General features: G+C 41.7%; 1 protein-coding gene and 1 long non-coding RNA gene across 5 annotated transcripts in view; one reads left to right on the top strand and one right to left on the bottom strand.

Moving 5' to 3' along the window:
* The window catches only part of LOC128110903 (uncharacterized), a 24,468-nt gene extending 20,051 nt beyond the window's left edge, over positions 1-4,417 (bottom strand). For both annotated transcript variants that reach the window (XR_008218384.1, XR_008218408.1), the window contains exon 1: positions 4,313-4,417. This is a non-coding gene — a long non-coding RNA (uncharacterized LOC128110903). The remainder of the gene's footprint in view (positions 1-4,312) is intronic.
* Positions 4,355-17,987, top strand: Ddx3x (DEAD-box helicase 3 X-linked). Of its 3 annotated transcripts, none has more exons than XM_052738819.1 (17): positions 4,355-4,508; positions 7,106-7,163; positions 8,130-8,174; positions 9,320-9,452; positions 10,697-10,855; positions 10,935-11,034; positions 11,287-11,422; positions 11,758-11,843; positions 12,120-12,218; positions 12,326-12,486; positions 13,197-13,341; positions 13,700-13,844; positions 14,003-14,184; positions 14,281-14,398; positions 14,641-14,794; positions 15,066-15,205; positions 15,358-17,987. In XM_052738819.1, exons 1-17 carry the CDS (start codon positions 4,464-4,466, stop codon positions 15,435-15,437), a joined length of 1,986 nt encoding a protein of 661 aa, XP_052594779.1. In that variant the 5' UTR covers positions 4,355-4,463; the 3' UTR covers positions 15,438-17,987. The 3 variants fall into 3 exon arrangements, with proteins under 3 accessions (XP_052594779.1, XP_052594698.1, XP_052594602.1); XM_052738738.1 differs by having other exon boundaries at positions 8,127-8,174; positions 15,069-15,205; XM_052738642.1 differs by having other exon boundaries at positions 4,357-4,508; positions 8,127-8,174.

Here is a 17,987-nt window from a genome sequence, read left to right as displayed (position 1 = left end):
CTCTTAACCACTAAGCCATTTCTCCAGCACCCCATTTCCTGTACATTTGATACTCCAACAACAACTTATTAACAAAACACCCTAGTAGTTTGAAGTAAGCATTCCTCTGAGCAAGACTAATTGAAAATAAGAAACTGCTGTATATTTGATTGGGGGTGTGTGTTTCCACAGCAGTGCCCTGTACATATATTCTACATAAGTAAAACAAAACCCAGGAGCAGGTTAGTAAGTCAATCTCACCGTGTTACATGCAATATGAGTAACTCTCAGAATTTACAGCTTTTGAACAGTGCACTCTCATTTTTCTACATTTATGTGGAAAGGAATTTAAAGCAAAACTAAGACCAAATCTCATTAATATGCTTTGTGAGTCCTCAAATTTCATACCAGAAAGGGACCCATCTCAGTTTCTTTTCTATTGCTGTGATAAAACACCATGACCAAGGCAACTTATAAAAGAAAGCATGTAACTGGGCTTCTGCTTTCAAAGGGTTACAGTATACGATGACAGAGCAAAGGCACGGTGGCAGGGACAGCTGAGAGTTTACATCTGGAACCACAAGTAGAAGGCAGAGAAAGAGAGAAAGAGAGAGAGAGAGAGAGAGAGAGAGAGAGAGAGAGAGAGAGAGAGAGAGAGAGAGAGAGAGACTGGGAATAAGGAGAGTCTTTTGAAACCTCCAAGCCCACTCCCAGTGACACACCTCCAACAAGGCCACACCTCCTAATCCTTCCCAAACAGTTCTACCAACTGAGGACCAACTATTCAAACATGAGCCAATGGGGGCCATTCTCATTCAATCACCACAGGACCATAGAAATCACTAAGCCTAACAGTTTTTAAAGGGGCACTGTGGGGGTTGGGGATTTAGCTCAGTGGCAGAGCACTTGCTTAGTAAGCACAAGGCCCTGGGTTTGGTCCTCAGCTCCAGAAAAAAAAAAAAAGACATAAAGGGGCACTGTGGAAATGTGTGTATTTTGGGGTGATGAAACCATTGGCAAGGGCTACTGGTATGTGGTCAGCAGAGCCAGACATGCTAGATGCAAGCTAATCAGTCCCATACAAGAGAGAACTGAGCCACTGGATATCCATGTAGATGCAAAACTACATCATCATCTAAGTGCTGTTTCCACATACACCAAACTGTTGTCAAATGCAGCTGCTGCATTGACAGGAAGATGGTGCTGTTTTGTTTCGACTATTACCAAGAGGTCACTCTTTGAGAAAGTGCCACTGGCGGCAAGCTGGTCAGGGTGCTTCAGTGGAAGTCCTTTTGTGGGAGCAACACACTCACTCGTCTAGTTTGCATTTGTAGCTGCACAGTAGTTGAGATGGAGAGTTTACATATTGAATTTATTTTGATTTTCATTTGTGTATTTGTGTGTGTGTGTGTGTGTGTGTGTGTGTGTGTGTGTGTGTGTGTGTGAGATCTGTACATATACTACATGCATGCTGTGCTCTTGGAAGCCAGAAGAAAGCATTGAATCCCCTGTAAATAAAGTTATACACAGTTGTGAGCAGCAGGATGTGGTTTCTGGGCTCCCAACGGGTCCTCTGCAAGAGCAGTAAGTGCTCTCAATTGCTGAGTCATCTCTCCAGTACCAAATTTATATATTTTACTTTATTTTTTGAGTCTGGGTCTGACTATGTACACCAGGCTGGACTTGAACTCACAGATATCTCCCTGCCACTGCCTCTTGAGTGCTGGGATTAAAGGCATGTACCACCACAACAGACTTTCAATTAAAAAAAATTATGAGTGTTTCGCCTTCATGTATGTCTACTATGTGCATGCCTGTTGTCTGAGGAGGTCAGAAAAGGGCAGTGTATCTCCTGGAACTGGAGTTATGGATGGTTGTTAGCCACCATTTGGGGGTTGGAAATTGAACCCAGGTTCTCTGCAAGAGCATCCAGTTTTCTTAATCTCTGAGCCATCTTTCCAGCATGCCCCGATTTTGCATATTTTAATATATAACTTAAATTCTGTGTATGTCTGTTCATGTGGGGGTATGTGCATGAGGGTGTGGGTACCCAGGAGGCTGGAAGGCATCAGATATCCTGGAGTTGGAGTTGTAAGGGCTGTGCATCACCTGCTCTTAACTTTTGAACCATCGATCTGCCTCTTTTCGAGACAGGGTTTCTCCGTGTAGTTTTGGAGCCTGTCCTGAACTCACTCTGTAGCCCAGGCTGGCCTCGAACTTACAGAGATCTGCCTGGCTCTGCCTCCCCAGTGCTGGGATTAAAGGTGTGCACCACCACCGCCAGGCTCTCTGCCTCTTAATATGTAAATTACATTGTTCTTTTATTTTTTATCTTTGCTTTTTCAGACAGGTTTTCTCTGTGGAGCCCTGGCTGTCCTGGAACCCATTCTGTATTAAAGGGCATTAGGACCTTTGTAGTATGGCCAACGCCTTTAATTCCAGCACTTGGGAGGCAGAGGCAGGCCTGGTCTACAAAGCAAGTTACAGGACAGCCAGGGCTGTTATATAGAGACAACCCGTCTCCAAAAACCAATCCCCCACCCCCACCTCCAAAAAAAGTGTTAAAAATTAGTTACAGCTCCATTAAGTAAAACCAATAAATTCACTGGTTTACCAAAAAACAAAACAAAACAAAGTATTTGTTGTAAGTATAAAATATTTCTAGTGCAACCTCAAAAAGAACAAAAAAATCTCCCCCAATTGTTATACAAATGGGTATTTTTAAAGCAACAGGATTTTGTACTCTTATAGACCAGAAAAATTGAGAACCAAAGCCGAAAAGCAACTTGCTTGGTGATTTAAAAACCGGAAAAGTAGCCGGGCGGTGGTGGCCCACACCTTTAATTCCAGCACTGGGGAGGCAGAGCCAGGTGGATCTCTCTGAGTTCAAGGCCAGCCTGGACTACAGAGTGAGTTCCTGGAAAGGTGCAAAGCTACACAGAGAAACCCTGTTTCAAAAAACCAAAACAAGCAAACAAACAAAAAAGCTGGAAAAGTAGAGGAATTGTGTGTTCTAAATTATGTGATAAGAACTAGTTATTTGAATTCTGGCAGCAGAAGGCCTCTTGGGGGATGGTGGAGAGTTGTGTGTTTTGTTAAGTGGAGGGTCAGAAGTGGGTAGGTTTTAGGTAACCTGTATGTGTGGCCACTGCCTGAAAGCTGAAGACTATTTTTTTTGGTTTTGTTGTTTAAGGGTCTGTGTTTTTGAATCTGAGACTTGGGGGTGGCCCGCTTAGAAGCGGGGGTCCACCAGAAGAGCCCCCTCTGATGACAGACCCTTTTTTTTTCCTATTCCCTGTCCACTGTAGTAGCCTGAGAGGGGAGGGATCCCTGTCCCAGCTCCTCCAGCAGGCACAATTGTGCCCAGCCACACACCCTCGACTCCCCGGGGTCCTAGGAAAGTTGTTTGAAACCTCCGAGGTCCCTTGCTGTGCCAGCAGCCTGGATCCGGGAGTGCCGCGCGGAAGGATACAGGGCCGTTCAATAACTCACACACTAGCGGAGGCTCAGGGTCCCAGGAGGGTCCCAGATTGCCGGCTCTACATTCGCGTGAGATAGTCTCATTGTTCCTTCTTAGCGGGCGCGTGGGGGTGGCGTATCCGCTACCTAGGCAACGGCGCTATGAAGCCTCCAGCCACCCGCACATCCCCTACAGTCCCTGCCCAGGCGGACCGGGTCACCATCCAGCCTTTCGCCTCCCCCCATTCTGCTTCCTTTCCCCTTCCTCGCTCCTTCCCTCCTCCTTCTCCCCTCCCCCACTAGTCTTCTCGCCCCTCCCTCCGGTTCCCAGCACTTATTCAAGCCAGTTTCCCTTCTTCACAAAATGGCCACCGAGCTGGACACCCACGATCACGTGACCCGCCGCCCTCCTCGGTTCCCGGTCCTAATGTTGACTGCTATACGGAAAAGGTGCACCCGCAAAAGAGAAGGCGCACCAGGGCAGACAAAGCCCACTACATCATTTTCAAGCACGGAGACTGAGACGAGAGGAAAAGTGGTAGAAAGAAAGATGAAAGCTGGGTGCCTAGGGAGAAGCAGCAGCAAATAAGCCTGGTTTAAATCTTAGGGCTCCTTGCTAGAGGACGGACCGAGTTGCTTTCTCGCGAGATCTCGAGAAAACACTAAGACTAGGGTATTAGCGGAGAACAGGGGAAACCAAACCCAAGAGAACCAGACCATCATTTAATGCGGGGGCTCTCCATGTACGGACAAGGAAGGGGTAACTGCACTGCCTACGAAATCTCACGGGAATAATAGGAGGAGGGCGCCGTAGCTAGGCAGAAAGCCTAGCAGAAGGGGACAACCCCCTAAGAGGGGCGGGCATACGTCTTACGCGCTGACGTTGCAGCTCTCCGAGTTTGTATATAAGATCGGTGGCCGCGCGGTGCTCTTCAAAGCCGCAGTTCTCCCGTGAGAGGGCCTTTGCGGTAAAGCCAGCATTTGCTCAGCAGCGGAAGACTCCGAGTTTTCGGTACTCTTCAGGGATGAGTCATGTGGCAGTGGAAAATGCGCTCGGGCTGGACCAGCAGGTGAGTTGCAGTGCAGATTGCATCAATTTCTCTCCCGACCTAGCCTGCTTTGTGGCGCAGCTCTAAGTTCTGCTTTTTCCTTCCCGTTTCCCCGATGTCTCGGGCCTTCGGGGGTCACTATCCAGGGGCTCTGGAGGGTCTGGGTGGCTGCGGGGAGTGCTAGTGCGGGTTGCCCCTCCAGCTCGGCTCGCTGCGCGGTATTGTCCCCGGCCCGAGCACAATGGCGGCTTTTGTGTGTGTGCGCAGGCGAGCGGAGGGGGAGGGGGCGCGCTCTTTCGGGCGCGCGCGCGCGCTCCCGAGTTGATTAGTGACCGGCAGGGGGTGGGGGGGAAGGGATTGCGCGGCGTGGCGGCGCGCTGGTGGAGGTGGGTAGTTTGGGGCTCGGGTTTCGGGGGCTTTCGCCCTCCATGGCGCCTGTGGCCGTGCTTTTTAACCCCAGGCGGCGGCGGCGGCGGCGCGCGGGTTAGCTCAGTGGCCGCGCCGCGCTGGAATGTGGGAGGGGGCGCCGCGCGGGGGAGGGGGGCGCCGCGCGGGGGGAGGGGGCCTGGTCTCAGCGCGGGCTAATGGCGGCCGTCTCCTTTGTGTGACGCAGGCTGCCTGTGCGGCGCATCCCTCCCCCCGCTCCGCGGCCTGCTGGCCAGCGGGCTCCTATGCATTTTAGCCGCGTCTCTTCCCCACCGCGGGCCCGGTGCGTCGCGGCATGGGAGGCCGCGGTTCCCGAGTGGAAAGTTTTGTGACGCAGAAATTTCAGGGCGGATTGGGCGGGGGGGAAGGGGGGGGAGGGAGGGAGGGAGGCCGGGGCCGCTGCGTGCGCACTGGCGCCGGGCTCGGCGGTGACGCGAGCCGCCCGGCCCGGCCCTTGCTCAGCTTTTGGTGAACCACCGGCCGCGTAGCCCCGAACCCGGCACACCGGCCTTTCCTGGGCGCAGGGGAAGACTGCGCGCCTTGAAAGTGACGGCCCAATTGAGATCATCTAGATAGAGGCAAAATGCCCAGAATATGGCAACAGTTTTGTTGTTGACTTGTTGCCGCCAGTTGAAGTAAAACTGGGATGTAGATCAGGCCTATTGTCTGATTCCTTAATCGAGATTCCCTTTCTAGGTTTAGAGGCAGAAGAGATAAGGATGTGCGATCTATCGTTGCCTCCTAGCCTCGGGCCAGTGACCCGCTGCACTACCACTTTGTAACTTTATTGGTGCATAGATTAAAAAGGAAAAAAGAGCACCTCCTGGTGTCAAGGGCAGAGATTCATCCCCAGTTTTAACATTTTCCATGTAAATGATTATATTTCCAAGAGCCTTTCATAAATTTGTAATGGATTAGGAATTCCGGGTCGTTCAGGTTCTAAATTTGTAATGAGTACCAATTGTGCATTTGTAAATTTTGTTGCTGCTTAGATTAATGTTGTCAAACGATAAATTTAAAAAACAGCTGGGAATGGAAAGTGCATCTGCTTTCAGTTTTCAGTGACTACTGATACTTAGTTTGCCAGTGTCGCTGAACTTTAAGCACAAATTTATGAATTAACATTTCCTTCAAATGTTTTTTTTTGGGGGGGGGGAGGGAGGGCTGTCGCTTTTCATTTGCTGTTTATGCTCCTAAGTAGGTTAGTTACATTGACAATAGGATTCAGCAGGTTGGAGCTCCAGGACCTAGCATAGGCAGGAGGATCTCTTGAGTTCAAGACCAGCCTGGTCTATATAGTGAGTTTGATGTCCACCCCCACTCGAGAATTCTAGCAGGCATACACATACACACATATGCGTTGTAGTGAGTGTATTGCCAAAATTTTGTTTTATACAGTGCTATCCCAATTTAATTTTTTTGCTGTATTTGAGAATAAAGGAACTAAAGGATGGCTTGAATGAACATTTGTCTTTATGTGTGCTTTTAGGTTTAAAGTAATACCAAATAGAAAGGTGGTGGAGTTTAGAAACATTGTAAAATGACTAAAATAAATCCTATACCCATTTAACGTGTGTTTTTTTGTTTTGTTTTGTTTTTGGACAGGGTCTTATGAAGTCCTGATCCACCTGCCTCCACTTCTGATACTGGGACTATAGGCATGAACCCATCACACTTGGTTTATGTGGTACTAGGAATTAGAACTCGGGCTTCATACATAAACGTGGGCGAGCACTCTACCAACTGAACCATGCTTTGAGCACCTATTTTAAAACCATTTTGTTTGGCTACCTACCTTTAAATAAAAGGTGCTTTTATTTTGCATATATGCCTGCCCGTATGTATGTTGCACCAGGGTGTCCTTGGAGGCCGGAAGAGAGCAGTGGATCTCCTGGAGCTGTAGTTACTGAGTTTTTGATAGCCCCGTTTTAACCACTTGAATACTGGGATTACAGGTGCCACCATGCCTGGCTAAATTTTTGAGATTCAGTCTAAGTAAGTTTAGTTGGTCAAATAAGGAGCTTTTACTATGGAAAAAATGTGCTTTCTTGGTCACATTCTGAATTTTCTTAATAGCCGTGGGCTCCATGGGGGCATCTTTGAATGAGACTAGAAAACGGAGAAGGCACAATTAGCTTCTGTAGTGTGTTTCATTCAACATGAAGACTAAAAACAATCTGATTTTCTTCTAGTTTGCTGGCCTAGACCTGAACTCCTCAGATAATCAGACTGGAGGAAGTACAGCAAGCAGTAAGTAAAACATTTTATGGGTATATTGAATATCAGAACTTGATATCTTAATATTCCTTGAATGTTAAATTTAATGAACACTATTAGAATGTGCTTTCACTGGCTAGAAGTTATAAGGTATGTAGGTCAATGATGAAGTTCTTCCTTGACTAGTGTATGTAAGGCCCTAAGTTCCATCTCTATCAATGCCAAAAAGACTATCGGCGTGGGAAACATTTTATGCGTGTATGTACAGGGTGTCCAGTGATGTTTAGGTGTACATATACATACTGTTTCTCTGGAGTCTGGTACTTGTGATTAGGTGAAGTATTGAGGTGGATTTCTGTGCTTGATTTCCCAGACCATGTTTCAGTTTACATTTCTTCCTACCCAGTTAACAATTGGTGCAAATTTACCTTGCTACTAAGTGTTTTAAATTTAATGGTTTTTTTGCCAGGTTGAATTTTTTTTAATCATCATCCTAACAAATCTATCAACTACTTAATCCAGAAATACAAAGAAAATTAGGCTAAAAAGCTGCTAGTAGCCAGTTAACTACTAGCGCCCACTACCCCCCCCCCCCCCCCCCCCCCAATTTGTTTTGACACAAAACAAAGCCATGGCTGTCCTGGTATTCACTATGTAGACCAAGCTGGCCTCAAATTCAGAACTCTACCCGCTTCTGCTGGGATTAAAGGCATACACCACCACGCCTAGTCTTAACTACTAGGTTTAAAGGGATTTTTTCCCCCCCTTTGGGACAAAGTTTATGTAGCTAGGCTGGCCTTAATAAACTAGAGGTGATCTTCCTGCCCTGCCTTCGCCTAGGATTATAGGCATATGCCTGGTTTAAAATCAGATCTTGCTCACCAACCCTTTAAATTTGTTAGGAGTGTTATACTGTTTTATTTTTTTAATAGGAATTTTGATGAAAGCTTTTCTGTGAAGGTATTTGGCATTTTTATTAATTTTATGTTCTTTCAGAAGGGCGCTATATCCCTCCTCATTTAAGGAACAGAGAAGCTACTAAAGGTGAGTCCTTAACACCACTTGGGTAAATCTAATTCTTGATTCATTTAGGAATTAGTCAGAACCTAGGGAAAACAAAGCAGCTTGGGAAATCTAAATTTCTATCAGGATTCATTTAAAATACTGGAACTTAATAACTTGGAAAAACCTTCTCTGATATCACACCATGGAAATATGATTGATTAGTCTCTTAATCTGTTATAATTAATTACATCTTGATTTTAATTTGAAAAAATAGATGAATGCCATGCTGTGTAATGCAAACAACATGGAAATAATAAGTTGTTTTTGTCTTAGCATATGTGACTAAATGAAGATGGACTTACTGCATGATAAGTTAAACCATCAGGCAAATTCTAGTGATTTGGGAGTGATTGTCTGATATGGAATAACAAGAACTCCATTGTGGAAAGAAATTAGAAGAAGCAGGATCTTAAATTTTACAACTGGAAGAGATCTGCAGAAGCAATTACATTCTTGATTGCTAGCAAAAGCACCAGGCAGAAGGAAATAACTTGTAAATGTCTGACTAATAAGATGTTATTGAAGCTAGTCAACCCTTCTTGTCTTCAATGTACCTGTCCTTGGGGATTCCCACTTAGTTAAATATTTACATTTGACATTGGGAGCACATAGGGAAGAGAGTTGGTGGTTTTTGAGTTGGTATCGTTAAGCTTGTAAAGAAACCTCTAAAATGATACCATCTGGAGTGTGATTCATGTGTACAAAGCATTGTTCTACTTTTGCTATTGGAACTGAAAAATAACTAAACCAAGTAATCTGACAGTGCTAGTTAAACTACGGTGGCTGTTTCTTTGTAAATCCATTCACACTTGTTAAGTGAATGGAAGTTCAAACATGGTTATATGACAGAAGACAGTGCCATAGTCATTTTGCTAAAAGCAAAGTTGCTGACCTCTTCTTAGAGATGGTATCAGATTGCATGATCTGCTATACAGTACTTTCAAGTGGAGAAGAGAATTAGAGACTTTAGGCAACTGATTATGTCTTAGTTATTTTTTGGTGCCACCATTAGAATGTTTATATTGGTATCTGATACCATAGGGATATGAGCCTTCAAATTCAGAAAGATTGAGTCCGTGTGTTAATAGACTCTTGAGTTGTGACGGGTTTGTTTTTATTTTTAGGATTCTACGACAAAGACAGTTCAGGGTGGAGTTCTAGTAAAGATAAGGATGCATACAGCAGCTTCGGGTCCCGGGGTGACTCAAGAGGGAAGTCTAGTTTCTTTGGTGACCGTGGAAGTGGATCACGGGGAAGGTAAGTGAAATCACTTTACATGTGTACAGTAGTCATTGAGGAATTGATCATTCATTTCATGTCTTTCCCCTGACTGTCAGGGTAAGTGTGGATGTTGGACGTTTTTATCGACTTACTACATTTTCTTAGCTGCAAGATTAAACCTATTACATAAAAATTAGATACATGAGTTCAAGTCCAAAAATGAAATCAGTTTTTCCATTTCTCTAGCTTTATATTTATTTAAAAAGTAATTTCATATATTATTGAATGGCCTAATTTGCTTGAGCTCTTTTGAACTCTTTTTTTTTTTTTTTTTTTTAAATTTTTTTTTTTGTGGCTGGAGAGACAGCCGTGGGTGCTGGGAACCGAACTCTTATATTTTTGGTTGTGAGCCTAGCCTTTAACGGCTGAGCCATCTCTCCAGCCCTCTTTTGAACTCTTAATGGCATGTTTTTGTTTTTTTTAAATGCCTCATGTTTTTGATTATACAAGTGTGGTGAGCTGACCCCATGTGCTGTGGTTAGTCTCATGTATCCAGATTTTTGACAAATAGACTTAAAAGTAAACATCTTTATTCAGGTAAGGATTTTTTTAAAACTTTTATTTAAAAAGCTGTCGCATGAATTATCACTTAAGTGACTTCATAGTATAACCTGAATAATTGTTGTTTCAGGTGTTTTTCTTATTTTTAAATCTTTACTACTAACACTTTGAAGGCATGGGCTATATGCCACTTTAAATTTTTTAATAATAATTATTTTGCTTTTTGAGACAGGGTTTCTCTGTAGCCCCCAACTGTCCTGGAATCACTCTGTAGACCAGGCTGGCCTCGAACTCACAGAGACCTGCCTGCTTCTGCCTCATGAGTGCTGGAATTAAAGGCGTGTGATACCAGTAAAGCCTTAAATCTTTATTTGTTTTTTGTTTTTATATCTTGAGCAGTTTCCCCTCCCTCTTCTAGTCCTTACCCTCTACCTCCCCTCTTTCTCTCCATGTACTACTGCTACTCTTTTTCTTCAGAAAAAGGCAGTAAAGCCTTAATTCTTAATGGTAGAATGTATAAGGCATAATTGGGCTATGGCTGTAAGAATAAAGGAATATACTGACTTTTAAAAATGATACAATCTGGTAACTAACCTTACTTATCAATAAGAATAAAACAAATTGAACTGTTGACATCTCCATGTGAGGTAGTTTTTTTCTGGAGTGGTAATATGATCTGATACTGGGTAAGATTCTAATTTATTACTTTTGATGCTCAGGTTTGATGATCGTGGACGGGGAGACTATGATGGCATGGGCAGCCGTGGAGACAGAAGTGGCTTTGGGAAATTTGAAAGAGGTGGAAATAGTCGCTGGTGTGACAAATCAGATGAAGATGACTGGTCCAAACCACTCCCGCCAAGTGAACGCTTGGAACAGTAAGTTTTTGAAGTATGCAATTTTGAGGACGTCTTTGTCACTGGGATTGCATGAGAATTTACTAAATCTTTATTTTAGGGAACTCTTTTCTGGAGGCAATACTGGGATTAACTTTGAGAAATATGATGACATTCCAGTCGAAGCAACAGGCAACAACTGTCCTCCACATATTGAAAGTGTAAGTATTTCCTTTCTTAAACTACAGAGAAGATAACTAGCTATATGTTAGAGTTTGTGGAAAGGGAAACATTGGGTGAGTTTAGTTATCACTGTTATCCTGGAATAGGAAACGTGTCAGGTATAAAAGCCCAACTTAAGTAATTGTATGGAAGTTAAACTTTTGCTGTTTGTTGTCCTTCACATATTAGTATAAACAGGGTGCCTTCAGATAACATTTCTACTTATTTCATGCCATTGACTTTTCTGACAGTTCAGTGATGTTGAGATGGGAGAAATTATTATGGGAAACATTGAGCTTACTCGTTATACTCGCCCAACTCCAGTGCAGAAGCATGCTATTCCTATTATCAAAGAGAAAAGAGACTTGATGGCTTGTGCCCAAACAGGTAAGCTCATTGGATAAGTAAAGAAGCAGATAATAGATATTTGTGGGTGCTTTGTGTGCCATGAACATTTGGCAGTACTCAATCAATTCTATTGTTTGTAGTGTCAAAGCCATAGATGATACATAATTGTTATGTCTGCATTCTATGAATCCTTTTTAAAATATAACGGTTTGTTCCTAAATTTCCTGACTCTTGTTTTAGTCAGCTAAAGAGGTTCCATGAAATTTTTGAGAGGTTTGGTCATAAAGTAAAACTACTAATTAACTCCCAGTGTTGATTCAGATGTAGTAAGCATGGTTTTATTGTGCTCAACTGAACATGCTTTCTCTTAACAGGCTCTGGAAAAACTGCAGCATTTCTCTTGCCCATCTTGAGTCAGATTTATGCTGATGGCCCAGGAGAGGCTCTGAGGGCCATGAAGGTATACATTCCCCAATGCTGGGAATAGGATTTTGTATGCTAAACATCTGCTCTGTCATCAAGCCGTATGTCCAATTACAATGTTTCTTTATAAAAACTGAGTTATGAAGCTATTGAGCATTCCAAATGGTGCTTAAGACTAGTCTAATGAAGTTTTATGGTATAGTATATAAATTGCAAAAGAAAATGAACTTTCTTTTTAAAAGATAATTTAAATTTTTATAGATGAATTTATGTGATAAGTTAAAGCAGACTAACATTTCTATTTATTTCTTAGGAAAATGGAAGATACGGGCGTCGCAAACAATACCCAATCTCCTTGGTACTGGCACCAACAAGAGAATTGGCAGTGCAGATCTATGAGGAAGCCAGAAAAGTAAGTGCATTTTTGTAATTCATAGCTTTCCCATTGATTCTAATAAAATATTTTATGGCCGTGTAAAAATCTTGACATTGAATTTGATGGAGTTTCTTTGTTTATAGTTCTCATACCGATCTAGAGTTCGTCCTTGTGTGGTTTATGGCGGTGCTGAAATTGGTCAGCAGATTCGAGACTTAGAACGTGGGTGCCACTTGTTAGTAGCTACTCCGGGACGTCTAGTGGACATGATGGAGAGGGGAAAGATTGGATTAGACTTCTGCAAGTATGTATTTGTTAGCATTGTCTAAATATATATAAAGATTGACGAAAAGTGGCTTACAGAAAGTTAATTCATCATAATTCCAATTAATGTTGAAAAGTCAACTAATGTTTTAGTAGAGGCTAGTAACTAGTTCTAAGGCAAAGTGGGGACCAGCAAGATGGTTCAGCAGGTGCTTGCTGCCAAGCCTCATGACTTACTCAATTGCCAGAACAACATGGTGGAGGAAAATTTACTTATGCAGATTGCCCTCTGTGTGCCATATACATGTGTGTACACACAAAATAAAAGTGAGAAAAGATAATTTAAAAAGTAAGCTAGTTGGGGGCTGGTGAGATGGCTCAGAGGTTAAGAGCACTGACTGTTTTTCCAAAGGTCCTGAGTTCAATTCCCAGCAACCACATGGTGGCTGAAAACCATCTGTAATGAGATCTGGTTCCCTCTTTGGGCCTGCAGGGATACATGCAGGCAGAATACTGTATACATAATAAATAAATAAATCTTTAAAAAAAAAAAAAAAGTAAGCTAGTTGACTCTTGATCTTCAGTGCTTTAACCTTAGCAAGAATCATTTGTTTGCTACATAATTTTTTAAATGCAGTGTTAAACATTAACTTCATTGATTATATCATTTAAGTTAATTGACATAAAGCCATAAATTACCTTGATTCTCCCCCCCCACCCCAAAATCTTAACTAAATGTTTTTATGACAGATACTTGGTGTTAGATGAAGCTGACCGGATGTTAGATATGGGGTTTGAACCTCAGATCCGTAGAATAGTTGAACAAGATACTATGCCTCCAAAAGGTGTCCGCCACACTATGATGTTTAGTGCTACTTTTCCTAAGGAGATACAGGTACTGTTAAACAATTTTCACTTACTTAAAGATTTCCTATTTCAATAGATATTTTGAGGGTTTTGTTATGTAGACCAGGCTGGCCTGTGACCCTCCTGGTGCTAGGATTAAAGGGGTATGTCACTACACTTAACCAAAAATGCAGGTTTATTTGGGGAGGGGAGTGGTAAAATAAAGTTGGGGAGGGCTTGCAAAATGGCTCAGTGAGTAAAATTGTTCGTTACCTGAACTCAGTACCTTGAACCCACAGGATGAAAAAGGACAACCAGTTCCCTCAAGTTGTCCTCTTTCAACATGAACTTACACACAAATACATGTAATAAAACTGCAAAATTAAAGAATGGCTTTTTTTCTTCAGATGCTGGCCCGTGATTTCTTGGATGAGTACATTTTTCTGGCTGTAGGAAGAGTTGGGTCTACTTCAGAGAACATCACACAAAAAGTGGTTTGGGTGGAAGAAATGGATAAACGGTCATTTCTGCTTGACCTCCTAAATGCAACAGGTGAAATCAGGAGCAGTTCAAGCTCTTTAGACTGCTTATGTAATGATAATCCTTTTGTATCATTTCCTCCCCATCCATCAAAACATTGTCAAATGTCCATTTGATTGTCTTAAGTATTAAGTTACTAATAGTGATAAACACCTTATTTTCAAATTCAGGCAAGGATTCCCTGACCCTAGTGTTTGTGGAGACCAAAAAGGGTGCAGACTCTCTGGAGGATTTCTTATATCATGAAGGTTATGCTTGTACCAGTATCCATGGAGACCGTTCTCAGAGAGATAGAGAAGAGGCCCTTCACCAGTTCCGCTCAGGAAAAAGCCCAATTCTAGTGGCTACAGCAGTATGTATAATGCTATGTATATTTTTTGTTCTCAAGTTTATTGTGTCCAAATACTTGATTTTAGTGGGCCATATTATAACAAAAGTTATATTTCAGGTAGCAGCAAGAGGACTGGATATTTCAAATGTGAAACATGTTATTAATTTTGACCTGCCTAGTGATATTGAAGAATATGTACATCGCATAGGCCGTACAGGGCGTGTAGGAAACCTTGGTAAGTGTTTGATACCATCTATCCAGATTGTTATTTTTCATTGTGATATGCACAGGAAAGAACATTTATAGTTTTTGTTTGTTTGTTTGAAACAGGGATTATGTAGACCGGACTGGCCATATATATTGGTTAAATAGCTGATAGTAGTGGTTTTGTTTTTTTTTTTTTAATTATCTGATAAGAATGGGCCGCTACCTTTCTGGAAGATCTTTTATTTTTTTTTCCTTTTGGAACTGTTCTAGGTCTTGCCACCTCGTTCTTTAACGAAAGGAACATAAATATTACTAAGGATTTATTGGATCTGCTTGTTGAAGCAAAACAAGAAGTGCCGTCTTGGTTAGAAAACATGGCTTTTGAACACCACTACAAGGGGAGCAGTCGTGGACGTTCTAAGAGGTAAGGTGTAGATATATATATGGAGATAGGTATACACATGATGCATGAGGTATATTATTTCCCAGTATTATTTTTAAAACTTGGTTAAAGTAAATAAGTTAGTGTCAGCCCATCAATGCTTACACCTTTGAAAACACTTGGGAAAGGTATGGGCTGGATGGGGGATTTGTGAATGAGAGAGTTAGAAGTTGATTATTAGGAAGTTTGACAGGAGTTGGGTGGAAGCCGTCCTTTCTGTGAACCACCACCAATCTTTACCTGTCCCTTGCAGCAGTCGGTTTAGTGGAGGGTTTGGTGCCAGAGACTACCGACAGAGCAGTGGTGCCAGCAGTTCCAGCTTCAGCGGCAGCCGTGCAAGCAGCAGCCGCAGTGGTGGAGGTGGCCATGGCAGCAGCAGAGGGTTTGGTGGAGGTAAGATTTGTTTGTTTTAAATCCTGAACACAATTAAGACCATTCAGGGAAATTCAGCACTGTAGATTGCTTTTCATAATTTTTGAAGGAAATGATTGTTGCTAACAAAAGATAATTAATTTCTTTTTTTTTCTTTTTAAATCTCTCACTAGGTGGCTATGGAGGCTTTTACAACAGTGATGGATATGGAGGAAATTATAACTCCCAGGGGGTTGACTGGTGGGGTAACTGAGCCTGCTTTGCAGTAGGTCACCCTGCCAAACAAGCTAATATGGAAACCACATGTAACTTAGCCAGACTATACCTTGTGTAGCTTCAAGAACTCGCAGTACATTACCAGCTGTGATTCTCCACTGAAATTTTTTTTTTAAGGGAGCTCAAGGTCACAAGTAAAGATGAAAGGAACAATCAGCAGCCCTGTTCGAAGGTGGTTTGAAGACTTCATTGCTGTAGTTTGGATTAACTCCCCTCCCGCCTACCCCTATCCCAAACTGCATTTATAATTTTGTGACTGAGGATCATTTGTTTGTTAATGTACTGTGCCTTTAACTTTAGACAACTTTTTATTTTGATGTCCTGTTGGCTCAGTAATGCTCAAGATACCAATTGTTTTTGACAAAATAAATTTACTGAACTTGGGCTAAAATCAAACCTTGGCACACAGGTGTGATACAACTTAACAGGAATCATCGATTCATCCATAAATAATATAAGGAAAAAACTTAAGTGGTAGCCTGCATTGGGGCTTTTCAATACTTGCAGATTGGGGGAAAACAAACAACAAACGTCTTGAAGCATATTAATGGAATTAGTTTCTAATGTGGCAAACCGTATTAAGTTAAAAGTTCTGATTTGCTCACTCTATCCTGGATAGGTATTTAGAACCTGATAATAGTCTTTAAACAAGCCATTCCAGTCATGATGAGGTGATGTATGAATACATGCATACATTCAAAGCACTGTTCTCAAAGTTAATGCAAGTAAATACAGCAATTCCTCTTTCAATGTTTAGGCAGATCGTTAACTATGAGCTAGCCAAATGTGGGCATGTTATTACAGGGAAAGTTTCAAGGTCTGATAACTTGAAATAGGTTTTTAGGAGAATTCATCTACTTAGACTTTTTAAATGCCTGCCATAAAAGAAATTGAAATGGTAGAATGGCTGACCACAGCAATGACCAGCCCTCACTTAGGGCTCTGGATGATTTTTGGTCTAATAACGCATGCTAGTGTTGATGTTTTTTGGTCAAGAGGGGATGAACAGGAAGAATTATGCAGCAGGCTTTATTTTAAATGCCGATTCACATTACTCTGTTCAAGCTGCGTTGAGATGTTAAACTGGCTTACTATAGACTTTGTAAAAAGTGGCTCCAGAAGAGTAACAAACTGAAATCTGAGATCACACAGGTTGGAAATATGTACATAACTGCACAAGGTGTCAATTCTGCTCTACAGTGCAGTTTAGTCAGTTTTAGTTGCATAGGTTTCCATTGTATTTATAGTCTGTTTATGCTAAATCTGGCCAAAGATGAGCATTGTCCACCACTAAAATGCCTATGCCACTTGGAATTCTGGGCAAATTTTGTGACCAGAAGCAGTGATCAAAACGCTCAATCTTTTTACAGTGGCATAGGAAGACGGCAAAAATTTCCTAAAGTGCAATAGATTTTCAAGTGTATTGTGCCTTGTTCTAAAACTTTTATTAAGTAGGTGCACTTGACAGTATTGAGGTCATTTGTTATGGTGCTATTTCAATTAGTCTAGGTTTAGGCCCTTGTACATTTTGCCCATAACTTTTTACAAAGTACTTCTTTTATTGCACATTCAGAGAATTTTATATATATGTCTTGTGTGCGTGTCCTTAAACTTCCAATCTTATTTTGTCTCTTGGAGATTGTTGAACGCAGCTTGTCTAGGAAAGGGATGGGACTAGATTCTAAAATTTATTTGGGACCATGGGAATGATAGTTGGGAAGAAAACTTTGCACACGACAGATTTCTAGATACTTTTTGCTGCTAGTTTTATGTAATATTTATTGAACATTTTGACAAATATTTATTTTTGTAAGCCTAAAAGTGATTCTTTGAAAGTTTAAAGAAACTTGACCAAAAGACAGTACAAAAACACTGGCACTTGAATGTTGAATGTCACCGTATGCGTGAAATTATATATTTCGGGGTAGTGTGAGCTTTTAATGTTAAGTCATAATAAACTCTTAAGTCAAATTAAGCAGACCCGGCATTGGCGGTGTAGCCATAACTTTCTGATGTTAGTAAAACAAAATTGGCGACTTGAAACTAAATCATGCCAAGGTTTTGATACACTTGTCTTAAGATATTAATGAAACACATCAAAACACTGATACAAAGTGTCCAGATTCTCAGATGTTTGTTGTGTGAGTTTTGTTTAGTTGTATTTTTTTTTTCAGTGAATGTCTGGCACATTGCAATCCTCAAACATGTGGTTATCTTCGTTGTATTGGCATATATTCAGTGACTTGTACATTCAGCAATAGCATTTGAGCAAGTTATATTGGCAAGCAATATTTTCAGTTACGTTTCAAAAATAAGAATGGGTTTAAACTTGCTGAATGTAAAGATTGACCCTCAAGTCACTGTAGCTTTAGTAGTTGCTTATTGTATTAGTTTAGATGCTAGCACTGCATGTGCTGTGCATATTCTGGTTTTATTAAAATAAAAAGTTGAACTGCACAGTCTCCTTCGTTGTTGTCAATTGTGGTTTACTTTTAGAGGTGAAAATAAAATTGTGCTCTTGCCTGAA

This window comes from Peromyscus californicus, unplaced genomic scaffold (assembly GCF_007827085.1).
Source record: "Peromyscus californicus insignis strain IS unplaced genomic scaffold, ASM782708v3 Scaffold_10__1_contigs__length_136768540, whole genome shotgun sequence".
Lineage (NCBI taxonomy): Eukaryota > Metazoa > Chordata > Mammalia > Rodentia > Cricetidae > Peromyscus > Peromyscus californicus.
Note: the sequence above shows the minus strand (reverse complement) of the source record. Positions and strands in the feature narration are given on the sequence as shown.

What these genes read in the sequence shown, in the direction of transcription:
- Ddx3x (XM_052738642.1), top strand. Translation starts at nt 4,464, where the DNA reads ATGAGTCATGTGGCAGTGGAAAATGCGCTCGGGCTGGACCAGCAG. An exon ending in AGGCTCTGAGGGCCATGAAG is followed by an intron (nt 11,844 to 12,119) that starts GTATACATTCCC and finishes TTTATTTCTTAG; the next exon opens with GAAAATGGAAGATACGGGCG. An exon ending in CAATTCTAGTGGCTACAGCA is followed by an intron (nt 14,185 to 14,280) that starts GTATGTATAATG and finishes GTTATATTTCAG; the next exon opens with GTAGCAGCAAGAGGACTGGA.